This window comes from Anthonomus grandis, chromosome 9, assembly GCF_022605725.1.
Source record: "Anthonomus grandis grandis chromosome 9, icAntGran1.3, whole genome shotgun sequence".
NCBI classification, from domain to species: domain Eukaryota; kingdom Metazoa; phylum Arthropoda; class Insecta; order Coleoptera; family Curculionidae; genus Anthonomus; species Anthonomus grandis.
Window position 1 is genome coordinate 26,181,248 of NC_065554.1, and position 27,736 is coordinate 26,208,983.

Genomic DNA, 27,736 nt, shown 5'->3' on the forward strand with positions numbered 1-27,736 from the left:
GGCGAGCATTTTGAACATCTCCTACATTGACATTATTGTTTAGTATTTATAAGTTTTTGAATATGTTGTAACAATTTTCGGCAAATAAATAATTTTCTTTTCTAAATGTTATTTTTTGAATTTTACTTAATATTTCCGAAACAGTCAAAGATAGGTATAGGACATTGTATACAAAATATGTCTAAAATGATCTGAGGAACCTAAAAATTAATTAACATACAGCGTGTTATGTTTAAACTAAGCAAGTTGCTATTGGCCACCGTTATCTGATACTCCCTGTATAAAAAGTTTTTTTATTAGCTAATTTATTCCATTTGGCTGACACACACTGTATATATTTATCAGAGGGCAATGCACTAGGCAATCAAGTTTTAACTTGTCAATCAAACAAAATACATTTTTTATAAAAATTGGTTTTCATTTTTCTTTAAACTTCGCCACAATCAAAGAGTTTACTTCATTTGGTATAACTTTAAAATATTTTATTGCCCAAAAGCCTGGACCGTCTTGACACCTCTTTATTCTCCAGTGATACTTTATTATCTTTATGACAAACTGTTGAATATTTCCTCTGACAAGTATTCCAGAATATAGACAGAAAGAATTGTGAGTATTCCGAGAGTTCTAAAAGTAGCTTTACAGTAATTCCTATAACTCAGTCTTCCCAAAGCCCTAAGTACCTTTCTTTGCAGTTCAAAGAGTCTTTGAGAACATGGAGCATGACTTGATGAAAAGTTACAAAGAATACGTTTTGGGATACACTGTAAAAGGGTGAAGATGGCACAGGTTTTTATTTAACGTTGAAGTTTGAAGCAATCATCCAAATTCGAGACTCAATGGTGAAACCTTGAGATCACCTGCAAATTTCGGATAGTAGGTATTCATCAATTGATCAATATTATTGATAAAGATGTTGAAAAGTAACGAGGCCAAGTGGGATCCTTGGGAAAACACCAGATGGAGTTTTTACTTTATTTGAAAATTGCACAGTCTAACAATCTGCCTACGGTTGGATAAGTAGATTTTCAGTCACTTTTATAGCGGACCGGTACTGCGTATACACAAATATACGGACTTCATACTAAATACTTGAGTCTGTTCTTAATAAGGTACAGTTCCGATTTCAATGTCACTTGTTAGCCGTTGATGTAATTACCAGGACCGGAACGACATTGGCATTTTAATGCCTAACAACTGACTGAATCAAATCAGATATCGAAACATTGCTTTAAACTTCTCTAGTTCTGGTACTGTATCATTTTGAAGATGTTATAGCTGGCCAGGGTTTTGATATTGCCAACTTGTTTGCTAACTTCCTTTGTTCAGCATATAATCCAAATGATCAATTAACCATCCATGATAGTCTTGATAAACATGAGTGCCCTTGAAGTAGAAAATGGATCAAACTCTCTAGATCTAAACAAGGGAAAAGTCTCCTATAGAACATCTTTAGAGTTCTGCTCCTAGATCCTCTATTACCCTTTAACAAGTCCCTATAATCTGGCCAGTTGCCTGATGTCTGGAAACTCATATATATATAATAATAATAATAATAATAATAATAAAAAGACGTTTATTAGTTACCAAGAAATTACAGCAATTAAGCACAAAGAATACTAATAGCTAGGTGTATTAACTTACAAAATTTCAAATATTACAAAATTCCACTAAATATTGAGTATTTCATCATTTACCAATAATAAAAAAAAATCGAAAAATTTGTAACTAAATAAAAAAGCTATAATGCAAGGTGACCAACAGGCCATAATATGTAGATTTACGGAAAATTTCCCTTACACAAAAGGCTCCCTGAATTCTGTTGAGGCCAATAAAAAATTTTGAAAAAATATATAACTTAAAAATGTAATAATAAATATTCTACTGAAAAATGAAAGAACATACCTAACGGGAGCATGGGAAGAGGATCAGGATATGAAAGAAAATATGAGGGGAAGGGAAGATGAAGAAAATTATATAAGGATTTATGGAAACGTTCAAAGCCTTATATAGTGTGCAATTAAGTATGAAAATGACTTTTTAAATAAAATAAGGAATTATTGTGCGCCGGAATAGTAAGCAAATTTTTTCTTCTAATATTCAGGTTATGTACATCCGTTCGGAATCTAAACTTTCTATGCAAATATGATGGAGACTTCCACTTAAGTAATTTATAAAAAAAAAAACAAATAATATGTAATACTCGTCGATTGAACATATTTAACCAGCCCGCATCCTTTAGCACGAATTCTGAAGTTTTTGTATCCGATAGGCATCTGAGCAGTCAAGACGAGGACCATAGGTAGTGTCGCAGAAATTGAAAGGTGACAAAACCAATACTTCACAAAGCATTTTTTTAATAGTAGTACTTAAGTAATTCTTCTGCGAGTAAATAGTTTTTAAAGCAGGGTATCCAATTTTAAGTTTAAGTGTAACATGCTCCCTAAATTTTAGTTTATAATCTATTAGGAGCCCAAGATTATTGGCTGAATTTTGAAATTGTATAACATCATTATTCATTTCAAGTCTAAAGTTATTTATCACCTATTAATAAAAAAATAGAGAGAGAACCAGTGACAAAACATAGAGACCTATAAGTATTCAATCGATCAGCAATTCCAAAGTTTTTTAAACGGTGTGTTATGATAGTTTTGTCAGCCCATTTTTAAGAGAAAATATTGCCAAGACATAAAGGTCGTGAATTTAAGGCAATATAATTGCAAGATGGTCAAAAATGCCTTTGGAGGTCAGACTAGGTAATGATGATGTTGCCTAGGCAACATAGTTAGTTCTTAATATTTGCAGATGACCTAAAATTATTTAATGCCGTTGAGAATCGAAATGCAAATTTATGAAATTTAGTCGTCGAATAAGTAAGCTGCCAGTACAATATTCTATTAATAATGTAATTCCTGAAGAGGTTAGTGTAATGAAGGATTTGGAAGTTTATCTGGACAACTCATTAACCTCTCATTCTCGCTGTTATGAAAATAAGGTTGAAGGAGCTATTTAACACTTAAGGCAACTTGTTCTTAATAGTCTTTCAATGTCACAATAGCCAGTCGCTGATATAGCCTGACGAAACTGGTATAGTTCAGTTCAGAGATCTATTAGAATCTTTGATGTGCCGCGGATAGTCCGTGTGCCGGTGTTGCTTGTATTGTCACATGACATGCATGGTTAAATGGCAAAATTTTATGTGAAGTGAGTCATAAAGTAATATTCTAAGCGATATTTAATCATTCCATTAAATAAATAAATGTATTAAGCAATTTTTTAAGAATTTATACATTTGATTCGTAAAATTTGACCACATGCGCCCACGTACTATTTTGTTGAACGCCTGACCTTAGTCACAGCCACTCAAGCGTGAAAAGTTGCAAAGGTCCGGCTTTAAAATTTATTTGTATTTAAAAGTTTATTATTCGGGATTTTTGGATTTAGTTTTATTAAGTTAGAAATTCAGGATAGTTGATAGCAAGATAATATTTAATTTAAATATAAGATTTAAGTCGTAAGATGAGTTTCACCAAAAATTTTAATTTAATAAGTTCAGTTTTTAGCGCCAGCAGTGGGATGTTCAAGTGATGAGAGAATAGGTCGTACGAATTACTTAGACCCATTTATTCTGTGGATTAAGGCATTAAACATTCACTTTTTGAGACAACTTTTTGTTTCGCGTCTGTACTTAAACTAAACTGCTTGACTTTCCCCTGTAGCTTCTACTTCCCTTGCTTCTTTTTGCTTCTTTAACACTTCATTTTCCCAGGGTGGAAAATGTTAAGGTCTTTAGGTATAATACCAAAACAAATCCACAAACACAAATAAAAAAACACACTTCCTCACAGTAAAAACTGCAAAAAATTTAGATGAATACAGGCCAAATTCTAAATTCTCCATTTTCATAAACGTGTAAAAAGCAAAACCCATAATAACCTCACATGACCCCTCTCCCCAACTCTTAAAGATGATAGACCCATCCAACAACTATTTTAAAGGCGATAGATCCGTGCTTAAAGATCTCTTTAAAAACACGTCGAAAGTAACACAAAAACAGCTCAAAAATGTATTTGGGTACGGCCCCGTAATTCTCAAAAACAGTGGGATAGAGAGAGAGATACACAATCACTTGCACAGCCTAAAGTAGGAATCGCCAGAACGCAGGTGTTTTATCTTTGTTTAATAGACTGGCTAAAAAGAGGTGACAAGTCTGTGAGTGCTGGAAGTGTTTAAAATATTTTGTAAGATGCTTGGATTTTAGTCCGCGGTCACTTTTTTTATATTATTTTCTTTCTAAGAACTGACATTTTCGAAAGAAAAATATAAAATAGTATAAAACATGGGGTTTTACGTATATTTAAAATGATTTCATAGATGAACAATATAAAATTTGCCATTGAACTGTCATAAAACATGCATATCATGCGACAATAAATACGACATAGGCGCACGGACTAGTTAGTGCGGCATCTGCGACACATCAAAGATTCTAATAGATTCTGAACAGGACTTTATACTCACGCTGTCACATCTTGACAGCTCTGTAGGTGGCTGTAAGATTCTCCTTCAAGCATCTTACTGATGCTTTAATAATTGCAACATCGATTGCATCTTTAAGATCCTAATCGATTCTCCACGATTTCCCCAGTTGAAAAACAAATACCTATCGCGCAAGTTTTTTTTATCTGATCTTACTACAATAATTTCGGATCTATTGAAATATTGTTTATCACATCTTAAGGAGATGAAAAAAAAACCATACACGAGCCGATTTATTCTACGAGTCTAAAAATAAATAACAGTTCCGGGTATGTAAAGAAAAAAAATTCCATGATGTATTTGCATGCTGTAACTCACCTTAAATTGTTGCATTATCCAAGTAAACGTCACAATGGCACCACTCGCGCTCTAAAGAATTTCCACTACTAAAGCTTGATGTTATCAAAAGGTGCCATTTACTGCATCTAACGTCCTTTAAATCAAAAAACAAAAAACGAGACGCGAATATTGATTCTTCATACTCGTTTATTGATTAGTATTCAAACAATTTGTCCGTCAATATGGGTTAAATAGGTGACATTAACATTGAGGGGTCATGGAGGACCATTAGTCAGTGGAATTTTCGGGAAAAATAAAACAACATTGCACATATATGCAAAATAGAAATCCGGGGTAAAACGACATTTGTTTTTTTTTTACATTTACTTGACATTCACGGAATGTATTTTTTTCGTTATTCAAGAGCATATAGTCGGAATCTTGAAATCCGTATCCTGTCATTACGCAATTTGGTAGCTGAGCTGCAACATTCGGTAGGTTTATTTAGGTGGCTTTCGTTGGAATGGGTATTTTTAATAATGCAAGAACAATGTGTACATTGCTTTGCGAAATATTTATTTTAAAGCAATTTCGTCAAATATGAGGTTATAAAAATATGTCAGTAGAATTGATTTATATTTATTAATAAAGGATCTCACCAATAGGGGGCTAGAAGAATCAACCCTCAAGGACTTCAGAGCTGGATTCCAGTCAATTTTTAAGCAAGTTATTGAATTTTTCTAAGCAGTTGGTTTAGTATCCTAGTGAAAAACTTCACAGTTGTTTTTTCTTTTTCACAAATGTTTTGCAACTGATTTTATTATTTAATTGCCTTAAAATATTAACTTACTTCACTGCCACTGCTAACGACATGGAGAAATTAAGGAAGTGCTGTGTCTTCCTAAAAGAATTAAAGCAGTACGGCAACTACCTGAGAAACTTACAACTCCTTAAAAGAATCCAGAAAATGCTTTAATTGGCTGGAGAGTGTTGAAGAATTGTGATTATTGCATAAAAATAACAGGAAATTTATTTTAACTGCCTGGAAATTACTTTCAATATTTCGAAAAATTAAGCAAAAGTTGGAAAGAAAAAGGGAACATGTGAACTGAGAAAAAGCAAGCAAGGAAACAAGAGCAATTAAGAAAAGGTTCAATCCCCTGGAAGAATAGATTAACCGTCTAAACTTTTTCAATTATTACGAAGAACTAGGCAATAACAGATAACTTTCTGGAAAAGTTTGGAAACTGCTTTATTTAATTTAATGAATTAAGTAAAAAATATCAACTGCCTAAAAAAAAGTAATCAAAAAACATAATAGATCAATTGCCTGTGAGAAATTACTGAAAATACTTTAACTGCCCAAAGTGATGAAGGGAAAATTAATTAATTGCTTCAATTTCGTGGTTGAAATAAATGAACTGTTTTATCTGCCTTGTCTACTTATGTAAACTGTCTCAAAAAAAATGGCAAATGCTTTATTTGCCTGAAAAAAAGAAAAAGTAAAAATAAAAAAATAGTGAGAAAACACTTTGAATGCCTTGAAAGAGAGGTATGTAACTAGTAGTTCAATTGCCTGTGAAAAATTAATTAAAACACCTAAACTGCTTAAGTGCTTAGGAAAATTAAGAAAATGTCCGTAAAAAAATTCCTTGGAAGAAATAAATGATCTATCTCAACTGCCTGGAATCATAATGTAAGTTGTTTTGAAACAATATGAAAATTGCTATAGTATAAGTTGCCATTGCTTCAACTTTCTTAACCTTTTTTAATGAAAAAAATCAAGTCAAACTGGCTGGAAAATTTTTATTTATTTTTAAAAATCAAGGAAAAATAGTCCAGTACGTAATAAAAAATAACGAAACTACTTTATTTAGATGCCTAAAAGAACTTGTTACGTACTGCCTAGGAAAAGTTAATTAGAAAGAACTGCTTTGAAAAGTTAAAAACTTATATCAATCAATTGCTTAAATTGGGAAATAACCTTCCTATTTTTGGAAAAAAAAGCGGATGACTAAAAGAATTTAGTAAGTAGTTGCCTGGAAAAAATTAGTTAAAATACCTCAACTGCTTGCTGATGCTACAGAATAAGTGTGTAGAAAATTGAAGAAAAATCCTGGCGAAACTATTCAACTGCTCTAATTCTCTGAATGAAAGAAATGAACTGCCTTATCTGCCTGGACTGATTGTAGAAACTGTTTTATAAAAATAAGAAAAATTATTTAATTGCCTGGAAAAAAATTGTTTCTGAAAAAATTTAATAATCACTTCAACTGCTTTGAGAAATAAAAAATACATATATCAGTTGTATATGTAATTGTATTGTATCAATTTGTATATATCAATTGTTTTGAAAAATTACGAGAAATAAATGGACTGTTTACACTACCTGGCATAAACATGAAAAAAAAAACGAAACATTTTTTTAATTGTCTGGAGAAAAATTTGTTACTGGTTGAACTTAATTGAACTGGTGGAATTTAAAAAAATGCTTCAACTTTCTGAAAAAAATTGAAAAAAAATATAATAACTGTCTGGAGAAACAAGGAAATTATTGTAGTTGTCAAGTCAAAAAACGTCCACTATTAAAATGAACTACATACTGTTAAAAAAAAATAAAAACCTTAATTACCTAATTAAATGCCTGAGAAAAAGGAGATTTTTTTAATGCATTAACTGACTGTAAATAAGGTTTAATTGCATCAATTCCATGGAAAATACATAAGTAAAGAAATACATTAACTGATTGGAGAAACGAGGAACTTGCATCAACTGTCTGCAAGAAAAATGAAAATTTGTTTAATTACTTGCAGAAAATTTCTATAAATTGACTCTAAAAACTGTAAAAAAAATGCTTATAAAATTCCTGGATAAGTTTGGTAACAAAGAATTAAATCAACTGCTAGGTACATTAAAGAAATGTATAGTCCTGTGAAAATATACTGAAAAAAGACCAAAGTTCTTCATTTTAGGCTTCAACGACCTCTCTAAGAAATCCAAATAAATGCAAATATTGTAATTAATCTTAATGGCTCACCTTGTGTATAAAAAAAAATCTTTATGCATATAAACTTGTCATATTAAATTTCTTGGCTCGCATCACTCGGAGGGTAATGCGAACGTAAGTTTATACACGTTTACACGAGAGTTTAATGCGAATTGGGCTTTTAAAGTTCATTTCATGAATATATTGGCTTGTGGCGCATTGGATGCTCATTGATTAAAAAAAAAACATTTTCTTTTATGAGTAATGAATTTTTATCTTCATTTAATAGTGTTCTATATGAAATAACCGTTTCTAAAAAATTCTAATCATGACTTTGTCAAAGGAGCCTTTGTCTCTCTTGTAAACTCACTCAAGTTGTTAAATCGTCTCGGTCTGATTAGTTGAAAAGAAAGGTCGCTTAGAAACGTAACATTTATTAAAATTTTAATATACGCGCTACCACATACTGCATTGTTGCTCCTATAGAACCCTCGTAAAGCCGCTTATTTAATGGGAAAATTAGCACTTTGGAAAATAGCACACCACGTATTCTACACCAACTAACAAAAAAAAAATATGGTGGTGCTGACATTTTTACCAGTTAATTAAATTAACCTTTTCGTAATTTTTTCTTGACAGCTTATGATTTATGTCGTTCGGGCCCCGTTACGCATGTACGTAAACCCCTTTCTAGTCTTAAATGAGTCGAGCAATTAAGCCAACAAAGGCAAAATTAATTGAAATAATATTACAGGAATTAAACTAAAAAAAAATGCCGTAGATGGACTTCTAACTTGATAATGCATGTAATTGAAAAACGTACTTATTTTCCGATTAGAGCCTAAGAAAAAAATAATAATTGTGCAATAAGGTCAGCTACCACATTATAGGATTCACCTGATGTACTCGGGAGATCCTTGACATCAAAGCAGTGATTTATGTCAAGTATGGAAAATGGTAGTAATTTTTACGATTTTTTAAATATTGTCCTGATGTTTATGTCTTTATTGTGCAAAAGGTCAGTTAATTCAAAATTGTACTTTAATCTAGAACCAGGTTTAATTTTTTATTTCTTTCTTAGAAATTAAACTCAACAAAATAAATATTATATGAAGTACGCTCCTGATTTTAATGTCAATGGAAACTTTGCGTCATGTAAGGTTGGACAGATGACATTCAAATCAGAAGTGGAGTCACCTTAATCACTCTCCAATCCAACCAACATCTCAAAGTTAAATTTTTAACAATGTTTTCTCCAAAGTAATACTGATTCCGTGAAAATTAACCCGTGAAAACAAATAGTGTTCACCTTTTTAGCATTTTTTCGGGCATAGGCTGAATTATGCTGTCTTGACATATTTGTATAACAGACTTTACATCTCTTTCTAGTCACCCTCTTTTGACCTTCCACTTCCTTTAATGTGTGAACTTGTCTTTGGGACTCTCTAGAAGTTGATGGGCGAGCAGCTAATGGCATATCTAAATTGTCAGTAGATTCCACCAGGGCCGAAGCAATAGATTCTCTAAATCTCTAATAAATAAGTTATATTCATTTTTTTGTTATTTACCTTGTTAAATACATGTAAGGCATTTACAACTGTCGTAGCAGTTATTAGATGAAAAAATACACATTTATACCATTTTACAGTACGGTGACAGTAGGGGGCATAGGCTGCCCTCTGATCTGAGAGATCGATAAATGTTTTCCCTTTGTTGTAGTCTAACACAACAGCTGGTTTGGTATACATTTTCCCTTTTTTTTTAAAAGTTGTAACTGAATCATCATGTTTGATACTAAGCATCAACACATCCCGTTTGTCTTTCCATTTTAGTACTACTGTTTTTCTTTCATTCTGTCTTGCAATTACTTCTCCTTTTTTTAATGTTGCTTTAGTAACTTCTGGAGGATTGCCTTTTCGATTGGTTCTTAACGTTCCAACGAGATGGGTCTTCTGCTCTATCATTTTATCGGCTAACGAGACACTTGTATACCAATTGTCCGTAAAGAGTTTTCTTCCTGAATTTAAAAGGCCATCCATCAATTCAGTTACAACTTTTTCTGAGACTGCTATATCATCGGTCTTCTCCTTGCCTGTATAGACTTTAAATGCCCAAGTATATCCTCCTGTTACACAAAGCTTAAAAACTTTAATGCCGTATCTGTGTCTTTTATTCGGTATGTATTGCCTAAAATGTATCCTTCCTCGAAATGGCACATTGCTTTCATCGATACAAACTTGTACTGGATCATCTTTAGGGCGTCACTTATCTTAGAAAGGCGATTATCCATATCTCTTGGACTTTCGTTATCACAAATATGAAACATGCTTAATATGTTTTCGAATCTATTTCGGCTCATTATTTTAGGAATATTATTTTGATACAGGAGATCCTTAGACCAATAATCCCTTAGTTGTGGTACTTGAAGTAAGCCCATCCAAATAATAATTCCTAAAAATTTACGTATTTCCAAAGGATCGGTATCAACCCACTTTGCAATTCTTTCTTTACCCGTCTGATTCGATATTCGTATTTTCGACCGCTTCGTATGCTAACTTATTCGCATGCGGTGTTTCGAATGGGTATATACCATTCGAATTTCAAAATTCGTGTGCGATTCTGCCACTTGTCTTGTTTTGATTTTAAACTAGCTTTGTTTTTTTTTTAATTTGTGAGTTGGTTAAGTATTTTCGTAGTTTTTTTTTATTGTTTATTGAAAAAAAAATAACATTAATCAAATGGTAAGATTAAACAATCTTGTGCAAAGAAACGTCGTTGATGCACTGGAAGAGACTGAAACTCTGGCAGATAGAAGGAATAGGATGTACTCCTCATTTCTTGACCCATTTGAAATGTATTCAGATGCTCAATTTAATAAATTATATAGATTAAGCAAGCCTATTACGATGGAATTGATGTGCTCTTTATGTGCTCCAGAGACTGTGTAATCTGTCCGCTACTTTGGCGTTTTAGCCAAAAATTTTCTGTGAATTTGCCCGACTTTCAATTCGCAAAAACCCAAGAAACGCCATGTAAACCTCAAAATTAAGGATATGCGATACGATACGATTTTCTCGAGTACCGGTATTTTTTCTTCCGATACTCGATATTTTGTACCGGTACTTTAACGTACGATACGGTCCGATCCGTTTGAGTTTTATGCAGTACCTATCGTATCCCGTATCGAAGAATGCTATGAAATAAATTTAATTTAATCAAAAAGATACCACATAAAGTAATTTGAATGAAGCAGTGAAGCACGGATTTACTCCTGTTTCCTTCTGTCTTTCTGTTTATCCGTAGTGTTGGCAAATGCAACCCATTTTCTGAACGCCTATTTTCAAAGGCTGATGCGTAACAGACTTCTTGGAGATAGACTTTCAAGGCTATTATTTTTAAATTCGTTAGAATTCAGTTACTGGAATTTTCAATTTCTAGAATAATTATTTTTGTCTTACGTTTTAATGTTTTCTGTTGTTCGGTTTTAATTTAAGTGACGACAAATGTCAAATTTTCACTTGTAGTTATTTCGAAATAAATGCTGTTAATAAATAATATTTTAATAAATAATACTAAAATTATCAGTAATGGCCATACCAGTCCGCGCTAATTTAACAGTTTTAAAAAAAATTTATATTTAGTTAAATCGCACCGGTACTTGGAATATCGATACTGAACTTGTCGATATTGTAACCAACCGGTACTTTTAAAACGATACGATACGATCCGAAATACCGGTACTTTCCTCAGTATCGCACATCCCTACTCAAAATTCCCTGATGTTTTTAAACTTAAATTTTAGGTTAGGTTAAAAAATCTTTATCGTCTTCATCCCGGTTGACATGGCCTCCCATAGCACTCGACTTTGCTACGTTACCACTACATTTCATGTTCGCATGCGAATGAAATTTCGAATGCTGTTCAAAAATGCACTTTTTAATTCGTGTGCGAATTTTGCCGCTCGATTTATTATATTGTCATTTATGAAATAGTTGAAAAAATCCACAGGATCTTTTCCAGCTAACTCAACAGCTATGGCGGGATTTACTCCTGTATTATTCGGAAATGTATCGAATGTTAAACGGTCTCCATTTACAGGCTTCCATCTCCGGCCAATTATAAGATTCGCTAAAGGAACAACATTATCCGTATCTTCATCCGAATTATTTCCTCCATCTTCAGTATCACATTCTGAATCAGAGCTGCTCTCCTCCGGCTCAAAATCTCGATCATTGATTGAATCATCTGAAAATCCTATTATTATTTCCTCATCAGTCAAATTTTCTAATTCAGCGGCAAGTTCAGCATCTGTTAAGCGTCTTCCAGTCATTTTTAATTAATTCTGTAACAAATAATTTATTTGTAAAACAAAGACCTAAACAAAAATGAAAATAAAAAAACGGTAAAAAAAGCAGTATGCCCACCGATGAACACTTGGTCCCAAGATGTAAAATTACATTCTAGGACCAAGTGACCACCGGTGGATCATGAAGAAAAGTAAGTAAAGATACCATAATAAGAAAATATTTATCAAAAATAATTACTCTAAGGTCATACCAAGTCCCAAATATCGATAAAACTAAATAACAAATGTTGGTCCTGACAAGCGACACAAGAAATGTCCACCCGTGACCACGAGTCCCCTGTCTGATTTTAATGATGACCACCGTTGAGCACGTGGCGTTCACCGTGTTAACAACATATAACCTTGTGTTGGACAAAATTGGACTACTCTTTTTTGGGTAAAACATTTTCTTTGCCTTCAGTTGAAATCGGATGCCCATCATGATCAGATATATGCGTTTTGCATATACTACCTGTAACCTTAATTTGATTAAAATTGCTGAAGTGTGATTTATGAATTAGTATCATTTAACTCAAAATGCATATTAATATGAGAAATTAATATTTCAAGATATGTAAAACCCTACTTAGTTTCGACATGCACAAATAAATGTCCTCGAGTTCGAGTAAGTGTATTTATGTGACTGATTTTAGTAACTGATGTTTCTCGATAGATATCTTTGGACCACTACAGTGACCTCCTCTTTGTAATATTGAACTTGGAGTATTTTAACATTAACAATATTGTCATCATTCATGTCATTAGTATTCGCCCAAACAAATAATTGACAAGGTTTCTTTGGCTAATATGACACAAAATTCATCGAGCGCACTTGGTTGTGTAAATATTTACCTTATTGACATTTTGTGGCTAGAATGCGCCCTCATCTTTGAATTGTAAGGGTACTGTTACAATAAAGATTTTTACCTTAATCAGTTCTGATGATAGTTCCTTAACATTGAATAATTCATTCTGAAAATTGGCCTTTTCATTTATATAATCCCACTTTACTTCTGAGAATACGAAGTTTACACAAGTCTTTGTCAACTTATTAATTGTGTATGCATCTTATTATTAAAATGTATTTACTAAACATTTCCAAATATAATTTAGGCAAATAAAGTATTATTATTGTTACAGGTCAAAATTCCACTAAATGTGAACTTTAAGGCGAAACAAAAAGATCTAATAGTAAATTTAACAAAAAAACACCTGACTTGCGGTATTAAAGGTCAACCCCCGATAATAGACGACGATTTTCCTCATGAAATCAAGTTGGAGGAGTCCACCTGGGTGATTGAGGACGGTAAATCCTTGTTGTTCAATTTAGAAAAGGTGGTTTTTGAAAAGAAAACACTTCGTAAACACAGAAGTAATTACAATGTGTTTTTAGGTTAATAAAATGCAATGGTGGAGCAAACTAGTGAACTCCGATCCGGAAATTAGCACGAAGAAAATCAACCCGGAACCGTCGAAATTGAGCGATTTAGACGGTGAGACACGGGGAATGGTCGAGAAGATGATGTACGACCAGCGGCAGAAGGAGATGGGATTGCCCACCAGCGATGACCAAAAGAAACAAGACGTCTTAAAGAAGTAACGACTATTTAAATTCACCCTTTACTGTTTTTTTAATTTAAAATAAAATGTATTTTTAGGTTCATGGAGCAACATCCAGAGATGGACTTCTCAAAATGCAAATTTAACTGAACACAGCTGGCACACCGTTTTCTCGTTTTTTTATTTTACTTTTTTTAAGCATACGTTGCACGTTTTTATGCAAGAATTAAAGATGATTTTGTTCTTTTATTAATCTTGGGATTTTTTTTTCTGAGGGCTTTTATTAGTTAAGACTTTCTGACGTCAGATTAATAACACTAATGGAAATCGAGAACGCAGCGGCGAGATTTTCGGATTTGCTCGGACAACTTTGTAATCTAAGTAATTGCAGAACCCTGAGCAGTGTTGTCAGATCTATGGAGTTTTCCTATAACTTCAAAAGCAGAACAACATACTAAACCCGGCAACTCTGTGTCTGTCACTTATCAACTTTCTGTTTCATATTTCAATATAAATCTGAACCTTTATTATGTTTTCCTTAACTTATTTATAGAGAGGAATTTTTACCAAATAATATAAATTTACGAAATTATCAAAGCAACCTATTAAACTTGGCATCCCTGTAATTGCAACTGTCACTTGTCAGTTGTGACGTTTTGCGTAAGTCTATTATAATACGTTTTGAATAAATAATATAAAATTGCAATATTTTCAATTTAGAAACAAACCAGCTTATTAAAGTTAGCTCTGTAATTAAATCTGTCACCTGTAAAACGTCAACTATTTGAGTATCAAAAAAGTCATTACATTTGGCAACCTTGCAATTTCTGTTGTAATTTGTCAATTTTAACTTCTTTGGTTTCAATAAGTATGAATAAATAATATGAAAATTACCATAGGTTCTATTCAGAAACAGACCCTCATTATGCTTGGCAACACGGTGAAATTAAATGTCTCTTGTCAAACGCCAATTATTTCAATATCAAATATACTCATACGCTTTGGTAGGTCTGTAATTGTATCTGTCACTCGTCCCAGTTGTTTTGAATAAATATGAAAATGCAAAATTTACAATTCAGAAATAAACCAACTCATTAAGCTTGGCAATACCGTACTTTTATCTGTCACTTGTCAAACGTCTACGATTTGAATTTAATGAACACGCGTTTAGCTTGACAAGCTTGTAATTTCCGTCGTCTTTTGACATTTCGCTTAATTTCTTTATTTATGATAATTATGAATAAATAACGTCATTAAAATTACGTAATGTTTACTTCAGAAACGAAATAACTCATTACGCTTGACAATACTGTTATTATTAGATGTCACTTGTCAAACGTCAATTATTTTAACCTCAAACAGACACTTATCCCTATATTAGCAGCTATCACTTGTCAGATGTGATTTTTTGCCTGAAATCTTGTAATATTATGAGCTTTGAATAAATAACAATAAAATTTTAACATTTTTATTTCAGAAACAAAGCAACTCAATAAGCTTGGCAACCCTGTAATTATATCTGACACCTTTCAAATGTCAATGGTTTGGATGTCAAAGTCATAATGAAGTTTGACAACTATGTCATTTCATATTATTAATCTTTAATTAATAATATAAAATGACAAAATTATCAGGTCAGAAACGAGCCAGTTCATTAAGCTTGGCAACCCTGTGCTCACTTTTGAAATGTCAATTGGTATCAAGATCGTAATTTGACAACTCTCTAATGGTTGTAGTCGCTTGGCATCTTTAAATTTTTATCCAGCTTCTTTGTTCACATTAATAATATAAAATTTTTAGGTCAGAAACAAATCACCTTATTAAATTTGGTGACCTTATAATTATATCTGTCATTTTTAAAACGTCAATGGCTTGGATATGTCATAATGAAGTTTGACAACTTTGTAATGGTTGCTGTCACTTGTTAGTTTGACGTTTTGGGAAATTTATTTGTTTACAATATTATTTGAATAATAAAAAATTTTCAGTTCTACTCAAAATAAGGAATTATTATCAAAATGATTATTTAAAAATGTTATCAACACCCATGACGGTGGATTTTAGGATTTTCGTGACAGCAAACAATGGTTTTAGTATGAAACAACAGTAGGAACCCCAATGAACAGCTTCTTGAAATCAACGTTTCTTAAGATATTTAGGATATTTGAAGTGAAAAAGGTGAGATTATTTATATACTTGGCTGAATTCTCTTCTAGTTTAAATTAATTTTATTGTGTGCACACCTGTTTGGCTATTGTTTCTCTAAAAATAAATAGAATCTTATATCCCAGGCACTACTTTGGATAGATTTAGATCTATTTAAACACAATTTATAGCTATCAAGAAAAGGTAAAATTTTACCCTAATTATTCTTATAATCAATACTCAGAAATATATACCTTCCTCTTTGGCATTACTTACTACATAGAAGAGTTCAACTTAGTTTATTTTCAGCCCAATATAATGAAAAACCTGGCTGTATTTGACTTTGACCATACCATAATTGATGATAATTCTGACACAGCAATTATGAAACTAGTAAACAAGAGCAAATATCCCCCTGAACTGAAGGAACTCCACAAATCTGAAGGCTGGACCTGTTTTATGCAAGGGGTTTTTGATGTCCTACATGAGAATAATATTACTGAAGCCGATATTGCCATGCTCATAAAGAAATTACCTGAAGTAGAGGGGATTAAATCTCTGATAACCGAGTTACATGATAATATGGACTATGATGTAATTGTTATTAGTGACTCAAACACCTTTTTTATTGACATGTGGCTCAAAGCAAATCAACTTAGTGGTAAAGTGCTCAAAGTGTTTTCAAACCCTGCAGAGTTTGACGAGAATGGTCGACTGAGTATTAAAATGTACCATAATCAAGACTCTTGCATTTTAAGCACAAGGAATTTATGCAAAGGGATGATCTTGGACGATTTTATAGAGCAACAAAACCAAAGGGGCATTTTTTATAAAAAAGTTGTTTATATTGGAGATGGACATAATGACTTTTGCCCCATTTTGAGACTGAATGAAAAAGGTGTGGCATGCTGCAGGGAAAAGTACAAATGTGTTGATTTAGTGAGAAGGGTGCGAAATGGGAAAAAAATCAGCGAGTCTGATCAGACAGAGTATGTGGTCAAGGCTGATGTTTGTGTGTGGCAAAATGGACAAAACATATTGGACTTTCTAAGAAAATGAAATTGGTCTTCCGTATTCTCTGTGATATTATCAAATAAAGGGTTTTTGTAACTAATTAAGTATGTTTTATTCTTCCATTAGATATTTCAGAATTTTGAGGGGTGGAAAAGGTAAGTGGGAACCCCAGTGTGGTACTAGTCTAGGCTTTAGTTTTCATTGTTTATTATTATGTTTTTATTTAAATGTATTTCCTAAATAAAAATATCTGTTACCTCCACTTAGTGTCAAAACATTTGATCTATGATTGATTTGTTAGTTCAACTGTAGGCCAGTCTCTATCAACTTTGTTGAAAATCATAGACTTAAAAGTTTATATCTATTTATTCTCAGTAGAGCTTAATTTAATTACATTTTTAAGAGTTGGCATTGAACCCTGATAAAACTAAAATTTTCTCTATCTCTACTCTTATATCCTAGTATTGAAACATGATGCTCTTGTCTGCTTGGCAAGATAATAGATATTAATTAAAGCAAAAGAAACGTTTTAGCTGCTTTAACCTTAGTCCAGTATTTCCCTAAATTCTAAATGTATCTAAATATTAATATTATTGTAAAAACTTAAAAAGCAAATCCAATAACAATGAACAGCTGATCACACCAAACTTACACCTGTCAATAATGACTTTGTTGACGGATGACGTGCATTGACATCTGTCAATAACACCATCGTCAGCTGATTACTCCCTTTTGTTATTATTTTTTTCAGGACGTCATAAAATGGCGTCACCCTACTTATTTTAAGAACAATGATTCATAAATAATTTTGTTGTTAATAACTGTTTAAACAATTGCATCCATTTATTAGTAGTCCTTATTGCGTGACATACACGATGTTCTCGAGCGGCCCTAACTATACGAAATTGAAAACCAACCTGAGACTGGCCATCACCAGGCTGAAATTGCTTGAAAAGAAGAAATCGGAACTAACTGAGAAGTCCAGGAGGGAAATTGCGGATTATATCAGCGCTGGGAAGTATGAACGGGCTAAAATTCGGGTGGAATTTATAATTAGGTAAATATTGTTCTTCCTATATTCTCAATTATCATGTTGGTGTTTGAAAGGATTAACATTAAAGCTGTAAAGGATGCAAAAGAGCCAGTTATTCTGGTAGTTCTCCCTTTAATGGCTTATATAAACAAACCAGATTTGGGGGATTGCTTAGAAAAAGTAAACTTTAATCAGTGCCAACTAAGAGGTTATAAAATTGAATTACATACATCAAACATTTATTCAACTGCAGCTGATGCAGAACAATTAATGTTATACCTTCAAAACATACAACAGTATCTTCTATAATTTGTTTTTTTTTTCATTAATTTAATTTGTGATAATTGCTAAACATGTCATGTTTCATATCTTTTAGGGAGGACTATTTTGTGGAAGCCTTAGAAATTGTTGAAATGTACTGTGACCTTTTACTTGCACGGTTTGGTCTTATTCAAAACATGAAAGAACTTGACGAGGGCATAGCTGAAGCTGTTTCTAGTATAATTTGGGTTGCCCCCAGACTACAATCTGATGTACAGGTAAAATACAAATATAGCCTAACTTTATTTACATAAACAAGAAACTACCATTATAATTTTAACAAATATAATTATCAAGATGTGATAATATCTCTTTTACTTTTATAATATGGTTTCAATTTGACATATGGTAAACTATTAAAAATTTTAGAACCTGTACAGTTATTTGATTTTGTAAGACTAGATTTTAGTTTGTAGCGTTTCTTGTATTACAATTCTTATTATATATATTATCATTTATTTACCATAACTCTGTGAGGAATTTACTACTAACTTTTTTTAAACTTTTAACCTTTCATAAATTTATTAATCACTCAAATTTAAATTGTTTTTATCAATACCTTTCATAATATTGATGAAGGACTGTAAGCCCTTTCTAAACCCATATTGAAATCAGGAATAAGTTTATTCTCTGTAAAATATTCATACATTTTATTATAAAGAACTTTCTCCAATACTTTGGATAGTGTGGTAGTACACTTGTAAATCTGAAATCAGAAAAGTTCAACGAGTTATTAATTATACAGTTGAGATGCATAATATAAAAGGGCCACGTATTTTGAGCACTTTAAAATTTATTGAGTCAATACTTACAGAATCTGTTTTAATGGTGTGTATAATTAAATGTATTTCTTTTGGGATAATTAAAGAACAGCTAAAAAAGGTAATTTCACTGTTAAAAATATTGTGTTTCCCATATATCGTCGCCCTAAAGTGTAAACCTGCCAAGTCACATTTTACCTATTTTACAGGAGAGTCAGAAAACCGCCTAAATCAACTATATTTTACCTAAATTATTGTATGTTTGCCTTGTTTTATTGGTTTTTATTAAATAAATGTCAATATAATAAAAACAATATAAAACTGTGTATAACAAACTATTTTAAGTCAATAAATAAAAATAGGCAGGTTTGCATTTTGTGAACTTAAATTTTGGCTGGACTTGGCAGGTTATCCCCATAATAATAATTACCTAATACCTTAATATTAAATAAAACCAAAATACTAGCAATTGTTTAATATTTTATTACAAAAAAATACTAAAATTATTTGAATTAACAAAGTAAAAAATAAGTAAAAAATAATATTATATTCTTAACATAATTTTATCCTAAATTACTTTGTTTTATGGGGCAAGTCATCATAAAATGTAGTCCCAGGGCAAAGTTTTTTTTATAGCCTGTAGATCTTCATATTTTCGGGAAGCTATTTTAATTCTCTCCAAGTAAAGTGGACTTAAATCTTCCCATAAATATGTTCTAGATATTTGGCTTTTCCTTTGTGGCAGAATTTCCTACGAGTCCAAAGAATGAATTTTATAGAAAATATCTCCTTCCGGCATGTATCTCAGAGCACGAATATCAGTAACTTTCAGGTCTCCTTTAACATTACCAGGTCTGACTTTTTTATAATATTGCACACAATTAAAACTTTTAAAAAAGTCGTAAGTAAGATAGTTCATTATACGGCACAGGAATTTTTCTTGCCTGTTGGCAAACAGGCAAGAATAAGGCGTATATTAATTACTCTATCTTTTAAGCTTTTGCTTAATTTTAGCATGAACAGAATCAACTTCCATCTGCGTATGTCCAGGTTCAAGATATTTTTGCTCTATTATAATGTTATGGGCAATAGATATGTTAAGTAAAACATTCGACATAGTGCAGTTGCGATTTTGGTATCCACATCCATCAGAATATATAATAAGGGTGACTTTTTCATTAGGATCTTCTGGAGGTGTAATATTTAGCAATATTTCTTTTTCTAAAAAAATAACCATATGCTTGCAAATTCTTCAGCATTAAGTTCACCTTCATTAAGATTCATTCCATAGAAAGCAATAAGCGTCTGAATTCATTAAATTATAAAAACAAAGATTTTGCATTTTTTGTCCAAAAATTATTTTAATATAAAAATTCATAGGAAATTCAAATTAAGAGCAATTTATTTGACATTTCGTGAATGATAAAGACATCTATTGCTAATTGATGTAAGAATTTCATAAGTTGATTGGTCAACTATTTTTTGCAAAAATATTGTTTTTTTATTAACATCACCCACCCCATTTCTCCCCTGTAAGACATTCTTCTGCAAAAACAGTCCGAAAATTATTATAGTCCAACTTTAATAATTCATAAGAAATTCAAATTAAGAGCGATTTACTTGAAGCTTCTTGTGATTATAAATAGATTTAATTAAGAAATATTAAGTAAGTGCGTTTATCTCTCCAATGAATAAAAAAAGTACAAGTGCCTTTGGGCACTCCGAATTCTACCTCATTACTAACAAAATTTGACATAATATTTACTTCATTACATTATAATTACAATCCGTTGTGTTTCTATAAAATGGAACAATAAATACAAACTACGATTGGAACCTTTCTTTCAGGAAATCAAAGTAATTGCAGACCTCTTAGCGGCAAAATATGGACCCCAATACGCGGAGGCATGTCGAATCGAATCGGTGGACACCATAAGTCCAAAATTAAAACACAAACTTTCGATTCAGAGCCCCCCGAAATTGCTCGTCGAAAAATACGTAATCGAAATAGCCAGCGTGTTTAACATCAATTACGAACCGGATCCTCAAGTTATGGCGTTGGAACAGGGCAACGACGCCTTCTTGATTGACCTGTCTTCCGAACATAAAAACAATCTTGGAGGTGGTGGTGGTGGTAACGGAGGCTTTCCGCAACCCTTAGGGTTTGTCGGGTATCCCCAACCACCCGGAATACCATCGTTATTAGATCCTCCAGCTTTTTCTTATCCAGTGAGTTAATTGGAAGATTGTTTTTGTTAGTTCAAATGGTTTTGTTTCTTAGATGAATCCAGGGCCGGGTAGTGAGAAGGGCGGAGGGCCTTCGGCTCCTATGCCGTTCAATTATAACATTCCACCACAAAATCACCCTGAAGAGACCAAGCAGTCTAATACCGATTTTATGGTGAGTGTTGTATGCAGTTTTTTTTTAACTTTAGAAAATTGCTTGTTTACACAGTAGATTTTTTGTTTTGATTTTTCTGTTTGCTTAGTATTTTGTTGTTTTATTTTAGGATAATTTGCCAACTTACAGCATGGTATATCCAGATGTTAATAAGGTAATTTCTAGAGTGATTAGTCGTTTTTTCTTTCAGTTTTTAACTAGTGCATGTCCATTCTTATATTAGTGTTCTTTTGGTTTCTAGGATATGGGTGGTAAAGGATCTATTAGCACAACAAAAGATAACAATATTAATGAGGTAGATGTTTTATTTATTTTTTGATAAAAAAATAAGGTAGTTACTCATTTTAAAGGGTATTACGTCACACACTATAGTAAAAATTAATTTAGAACCAAAGAAAATGCCTTCGACAATAAACGTAGAATAAACTAGGCTGCTTTTTCAATTTTGGCAAAGGAACCTATTTCAAGATTAAGTAAATTAAAGGAAAGTGCATTTATTATACTAAATGAAGATAAATGCATAGCTACTTGTTCAATTGATGTTAATAATACATGGAATCGCTTGCTAAAGAGAAAGATAGAACAGGGCATTCTTCAAATAAATTGATTATTTAAAATATGTTTTTCATTCATATACATTAATTTACCATTAATCATTAATTTACTAACTTCTAATCAAACGTTTTTTTTTTTTAATATCTTTTGTATTTTCTATGTGACTTTAAAAAAAAATTATCAAAGTCAAACGTCAAAGTATTTTTATATTTTTAATTTAATTTCATTTTACTTACCTTGATAACGGTTGTAGCTTTAACTAACGAAGCGTTTGTTCAAATTAGTTAATTCTATTCAATAAATAGGGCTTTCTTTCTTTTCAAGTTTATCAATATAATTTAGGTAGGATATTAATTAAAATTTATTTATTGCTCTTTTGATTATATAAAGTAATATAAGGTTGTCGATTTAAGAATAGTACTAAAACTAAGATTAAGTTAAAGAGTTTAAAATTAAAATAGTTAAGAGTCTTACATTTACTTTATAAAATAAAAAATAAAGATAAAGACACACCAGTTAACACAACTACACCAACAGACACAGATTTATCAAACTAGATATATATATATTTAAAAAACTTGCTAGGAATACTGACAGGTAAAACCAAACAGATTAAGCTTATCTTAATAAGTTATGTATTCACCCATTGAATAAAAAGGGTGCTGAACAAAAAACTTTTTTGATATTGGCTTGAACTGCCTATACTCCTCCATTTTCTTAACCGATTTACGGCCAAGGATAGAAATAAAACTTAAAATGTTTAATATTTTAATTATGAAAACACATTACAGAAACACATAGGTGAAATCTAAAAAGAAATAAATCTGCTACTTTCTGAAATAAGTGGTGTTGCGTAAACGCATCAACGGCCTATAGTGTTAAGTGATATTGCCGAAAACAGTCAGCGTGTAAATAAATAGTGCAACGCCCACAAATATAAATTGTTTGACTTCTACATACACGACAACTTCTTCCGGAGTCAGTCTTACTGATTACATGTCCAGAGTGATCAACCCTCACTTCACTGGGTGGTTCTAATGGAAGTGGTCTAGCGACAAAGTTCTTTGTTTTTAATAAGCGTACGGTGATGAATGATTTAAAATTCAGTTGTGACATTTTCTAGTGATTCACCGTGTTGTAGAGTTTCCAGGAATTGACAAGAGTACCTACTGTCTATTGTATTTTTAAATAGTGGCCACCACCATTTCTTACCCAAATCTACTCCTCCATGTATTTATTATATCTTGAAATTACAGCTGGTTGTGGGATTGACACTTCTTTTTTCGATTTTCTGTTATATCTTTTAGCAGAAGTAAGAGGTTGTACATGATAATAGGTACTAATTGCCGTGACAATAGAATTATCGTTCCATTTTACCAATGAAATTTGTGTGGATTCATCAAATTGCGAATCATAGGTGCCTCTTTCTTTTTTTGAAATGACTTTATTATCTTTATGACTATTATATTGTTTTCGCGAATCGTTCCTGTGGCAAAATAGCCTTTGGTTTTCAAAAGAGCTAAGAGCTTGTAGAATGAAAAAAAGTTATCAAAAAAGACTTGTGTATGATTTTGCGGATTTTTTACAATTGACCAAAGTTCAACAACTATAGTCGCACCAAGTCCAATATCACTGTTCTTCTCTGCTGCTCCCGCATAAGGAATGAACTTGTAGAGTTATCCACTCGAAGAACAAATGCACCAAAGTTTGAAACCAAAACGCACAGGCTTGCCTTTTATAAACATCTTACAAGAATGGCGTCCAAAATAAGGAACCATTTGCTCATCAATAGATAAGTTGAATGAAAAAATGCCAAACTGTAAGAATTTTTCATTCATTGTATGAAAAAAAAGGGCGGAGTTTTATGTAGGTACTTGTCTCCTTTATCCAGATTATTATTATCACTTAAGTGTAGATTTCGCTTTATCGATCTGAACTTATTCCTATTCATGCAGTCCCTGACAATATGCACAGTTTTGTCCTCATCTAAAGACCAATACATATCTGTCTGGGGTAAGCTGTGATATCCAGACAAAATTAGGATCTTAAAAAAATTCAGCAGTTCTTCTCGTGATAGATGAAACTCGTGTCTGTTATTGTCCTGTGCGTATTTTTCTGAAAACTGGATAATCAAATCCATAAGGTTCTCATCGACAAATTTGAAAAAAATGTCCAACGGTGATGACAGTTCTTGAATGTGTTCCTCTTCTTTGGATAAAGGTAAATTCTTGTGTATGAATGATCCAGATGTCCAAGTCGGGTTGTATAACTTACCGCTTTTTTTTCTAGGAGTTTTCGGCGTTTTGTTGCCAAATCTTCTTCGTCAGATTCATTGTAAATCTCGTCTCGAACGGTGTGGATCTCGACAGTTCCCGCTATATCTCCATTCTGGCTATTTTCGATATTTTCCGGGTCCTCTGAAAATTCTTCCTCGTCTGTGAGTTGATCTACCACGGGTGGAATGTAGACAGCGTCGACTTGTTCTAAAAATCACAAATTATTGTTGTGTGCAGTGGCGGCTCGTGACATTTGACTATGGAGGAGCGCGCAAATCCAAATAAATATATACTTACTAATAAATAAAAAAATATAATTGGACGTACCTAAGTATATGTTATAATATCTGAGACATGACGGTTTGCAGTCATCATGGTACAATCACAAAAAGTTTGCACATAAATGTCTTAATTTGGCAATCAAAAATTAAGAACATTGTTACAAAACAATCACATTTACACATCACGGAACCTCGCACGAAAATATTTTTGCCACCTCTCTACGGTTTTAAAAACAATAACAAGTAACTTTAAAACGTGAAGAAAAATTATACTTATTAATAAATGTTCAATAGGTACTTAAGCTACTTCTTAAAAGTAAAATCTGCTCGACGGTCTTTCATATTTATAAACCTTTCCATTACTTTTTCATCAAAATTGTTTATTTCCATCACTAAATTTCTATTGATGGACATCATGGCTAAAGCATTAAGTCTTTCATTAAGCATAGTACTTCGCAGGAAGTTTTTATTCGCTTAAGGGTGGAAAAATTGCGCTCGGCCTCTGCAGTTGTCATTGGGGTCGTCACAATGGTATTTAATAATTTTATTGTTTCGGCAAATGTTTCGCCAAGATTATTTTCTAAAATAAATGAAAGCAAGTTCATAGCTCCAATATTTTGTGAGAAATCTGGTCTTGAGTAAATGACTTCTAGTTCAGTTCTTAAACTAATTTTACATAACATTGGATAAAAAGTAACTACATTATCTAAAATATCCACTGGAAAGGTCTTCTTATATTTTGGATACGCTTCTTTATCAAACAAGTTAGCTGCTTGAAGATGACCTGTATCACATACCTCTTTTGCAATAATACTTCTCAATTTATCGTCAGTTCTTCTTCTTTTGACACTTTCAAAGTTTAATTCTACATTAGCCTTAATATTATCGGTGTCGTTTCTTATTTTGGCAATGCTTGATTCAAATATCGACAGATCCTTTTGCAATGACACACTATCCTTACTTTTTGACTGGAGCTGATTATAAAGTATGTCCACGTGCGGCATAATTTTGTGAAAAAGGGTAAGCCAGAATAAGAATTCTGGATCCTCTAATGCTCTCCTTAAACCGGAAGCTTCATTTGACGTCACACTTTTCTCACATTTATGCTCAATTTCTTGAAAAACCTCAATTAATTCTTCGCGATCTTCATAAACAGTATTCACGGTGCGAATATTATAATTCCATCTGGTTGTTGCCACTCTAGGTAATTTTCTATGTACTATTTCTTGTAGTACATCACATCGGTGGGAGGAATTTGAGAAAAAAGCTGGTATTGCAGACAGATTATTAAAAAAAAACGCGTACTTTCGGATTTTGAGATACCGATTTTTGCATAATAAGGTTCAGCTGGTGAGCATAACAGTGAACGAAATGCGCGTTTGGATATTTTAATTTAATCTGAGCTTGAACACCGTTAATTGAACCACTCATTACATTTGCCCCGTCGTAGGTTTGAGCTATTAATTTTTGAGGTGTCTTTAAAATTAGCGGATCAATTTCATTTTCGATACACATTTTTAATCCTGTTGCAGTTTTATCCTTAATCTTTATAAAGCCCCAGAAATGTTCATGAGTGGATCTATCAAAAAAATATCTTAATATTATTACCATTTGGCAGTTATTTGATACATCCGTAGTCTCATCGCATTGTATTGATACAAATTCCGATTTTTCAATATGGTTGGAAATTTCTTGTCTACAAACATAAAGCATACACTCCAAAATATCGTTCTGAATCATTTTAGATGTTCCTTTAAAGACTGTTGAATTCTGCAAGTGTTCCTTAAGTGTGACATCTAATTCTGCGATAAAATTAATTAATTCCTTGAACAAACCCTTATTTGAAGAATCGTTAGTTTCATTGTGGCCTCGAAGTGCCAATTCAAAGGCCCCACAAAATTTAACGCAGCTAGTAATTCTCATTAAAATGTGCCTATTTTTTCTTATTTCATCATTATGCTTAATTAAATTGTCTCTATATGCAGAACGTCCATTTTCTTCTACTTTTCAACAATTAAGCGTATGAGATAATTTTTACTGCAAAATAAGTAACTCATTATGAATTTGTCACAACAATAAAGGTTTTACTTTAAAAAATGAAGGTAAATCATGGGCTTACATTAAAAAATGTGTTAACACTTACGAGTCTTTTTGGCAATAGTTTATTATTAATAAGCTTAAATTTTGGTCGACGTTTCGGTGGTTTGGTCAACATTGTAAAAAAATGTTGACGTACATATAAAAAACGAGACCAATAATTAAATATAATTCCTTAATGCGTGGTGTTCTTGTTAATTTGGGTAGAACTGTAGTTAGTAGGAGCAATGCAATCGTTCTCTTTTTAACATAAGACTTACCGGGAAATTTTCTATAATTCTGCATGAAGGTGTTCATATTCTTATTTTGATGAAATAACCTAAGTCTGAAGAAGGAGGGCTATTTTACAAAATATGAATATAACTTATCGTTTTTCAAAGAATATACGCTTAAAAGCAAAATTATCTTTGGTTTGTAGGCAGGAATGTAATTTAGGCAGAAAATGACTCAAATAACGATTAAAATAACTTTATATTAACAAATCTTTCATAAAAATAATTATTATTAATTTTATGGATTCTGTTTCAAAGCGCGACGTATTTCTTTGCTAAAAAAACCCTTTGAAATAATGAGATTGTCAAACTGACATAATATTATAGTATACATGGGTTGTTTTCGCTGTAATCAATCGAAAACAACGTATGTAGGTAAATGGACGAGTATAATTTTTCATTGTAACTCAATTATAAAATAACATACGTTTATCCTCATTTAGAACACCGATGATAAACCGAAACCGTTGCCAAGAACAAAGATGAATAACGACTACAACCTTCCAGACCTACCGAGTGTCCCAAACGTGGCACCGGGAGGCAGTAATGACGCTGACGATAGTACAGTCGATTTTGATGATTTAACCCGAAGATTTAACGAGCTCAAGAAACGCATGTAGCAGTTTAACCATATAACGTTCGTCGTATGCTTTTTAACTTTATTTATATTAAGTCTCTTTTATTTGTTCGCTCTTGAGTTTATCGAACTGATTCGCGGTAGGACTGCTCGATAAACTCCTTTTTTTTCGTTAATTATTATAGTTTTTAATTTTAAATAAATGAATATTCATTGTTCACAGTTGTGGTTTCTTTGTGACGTTGTATCGTAACCTTTAAGAATTATAACTTGTTTTGAATTGTATATCGAAACCAG

General features: G+C 32.1%; 4 protein-coding genes across 6 annotated transcripts in view; 3 read left to right on the top strand and 1 right to left on the bottom strand.

Moving 5' to 3' along the window:
• The window catches only part of LOC126740593 (uncharacterized), a 71,287-nt gene extending 66,364 nt beyond the window's left edge, over positions 1-4,923 (bottom strand). Inside the window, exon 1 of the mRNA XM_050446683.1 lies at positions 4,855-4,923. Within this exon, the coding sequence (XP_050302640.1) occupies positions 4,855-4,869 (15 nt within the window). The 5' untranslated portion in view covers positions 4,870-4,923. The remainder of the gene's footprint in view (positions 1-4,854) is intronic.
• LOC126740597 (nuclear migration protein nudC) overlaps positions 1-13,959 on the top strand; it is an 81,438-nt gene extending 67,479 nt beyond the window's left edge. Inside the window, exons 4-6 of the mRNA XM_050446690.1 lie at positions 13,287-13,481; positions 13,540-13,742; positions 13,805-13,959. Of these exons, the coding sequence (XP_050302647.1) occupies positions 13,287-13,481; positions 13,540-13,742; positions 13,805-13,856 (450 nt within the window). The 3' untranslated portion in view covers positions 13,857-13,959. The remainder of the gene's footprint in view (positions 1-13,286; positions 13,482-13,539; positions 13,743-13,804) is intronic.
• Positions 13,960-15,624: 1,665 nt separating this feature from the next.
• On the top strand, positions 15,625-16,965 carry LOC126740598 (pyridoxal phosphate phosphatase PHOSPHO2-like). Its single transcript, XM_050446691.1, has 2 exons — positions 15,625-15,884; positions 16,161-16,965. The coding sequence occupies exons 1-2, from the start codon at positions 15,825-15,827 to the stop codon at positions 16,908-16,910; spliced, it is 810 nt and encodes a 269-aa protein (XP_050302648.1). The 5' UTR covers positions 15,625-15,824; the 3' UTR covers positions 16,911-16,965.
• A 636-nt stretch (positions 16,966-17,601) lies between these two features.
• On the top strand, positions 17,602-27,659 carry LOC126740596 (IST1 homolog). 3 transcript variants are annotated; one of them, XM_050446686.1, is made up of 7 exons: positions 17,602-17,922; positions 18,275-18,437; positions 20,829-21,209; positions 21,262-21,381; positions 21,491-21,535; positions 21,623-21,676; positions 27,306-27,659. In XM_050446686.1, exons 1-7 carry the CDS (start codon positions 17,741-17,743, stop codon positions 27,480-27,482), a joined length of 1,122 nt encoding a protein of 373 aa, XP_050302643.1. In that variant the 5' UTR covers positions 17,602-17,740; the 3' UTR covers positions 27,483-27,659. The 3 variants fall into 3 exon arrangements, with proteins under 3 accessions (XP_050302643.1, XP_050302644.1, XP_050302645.1); XM_050446687.1 differs by lacking the exon at positions 21,623-21,676; XM_050446688.1 differs by lacking the exons at positions 21,491-21,535; positions 21,623-21,676.
• Positions 27,660-27,736: the final 77 nt, after the last annotated feature.

Coding starts and splice junctions, on each gene's coding strand:
- LOC126740598 (XM_050446691.1), top strand. CDS start 15,825: ATGAACAGCTTCTTGAAATCAACGTTTCTTAAGATATTTAGGATATTT. Junction 15,885..16,160: donor GGATATTTGAAGTGAAAAAG/GTGAGATTATTT, acceptor GTTTATTTTCAG/CCCAATATAATGAAAAACCT.
- LOC126740596 (XM_050446686.1), top strand. CDS start 17,741: ATGTTCTCGAGCGGCCCTAACTATACGAAATTGAAAACCAACCTGAGA. Junction 21,210..21,261: donor CTCCAGCTTTTTCTTATCCA/GTGAGTTAATTG, acceptor TTTGTTTCTTAG/ATGAATCCAGGGCCGGGTAG. Junction 21,677..27,305: donor AAGATAACAATATTAATGAG/GTAGATGTTTTA, acceptor ATCCTCATTTAG/AACACCGATGATAAACCGAA.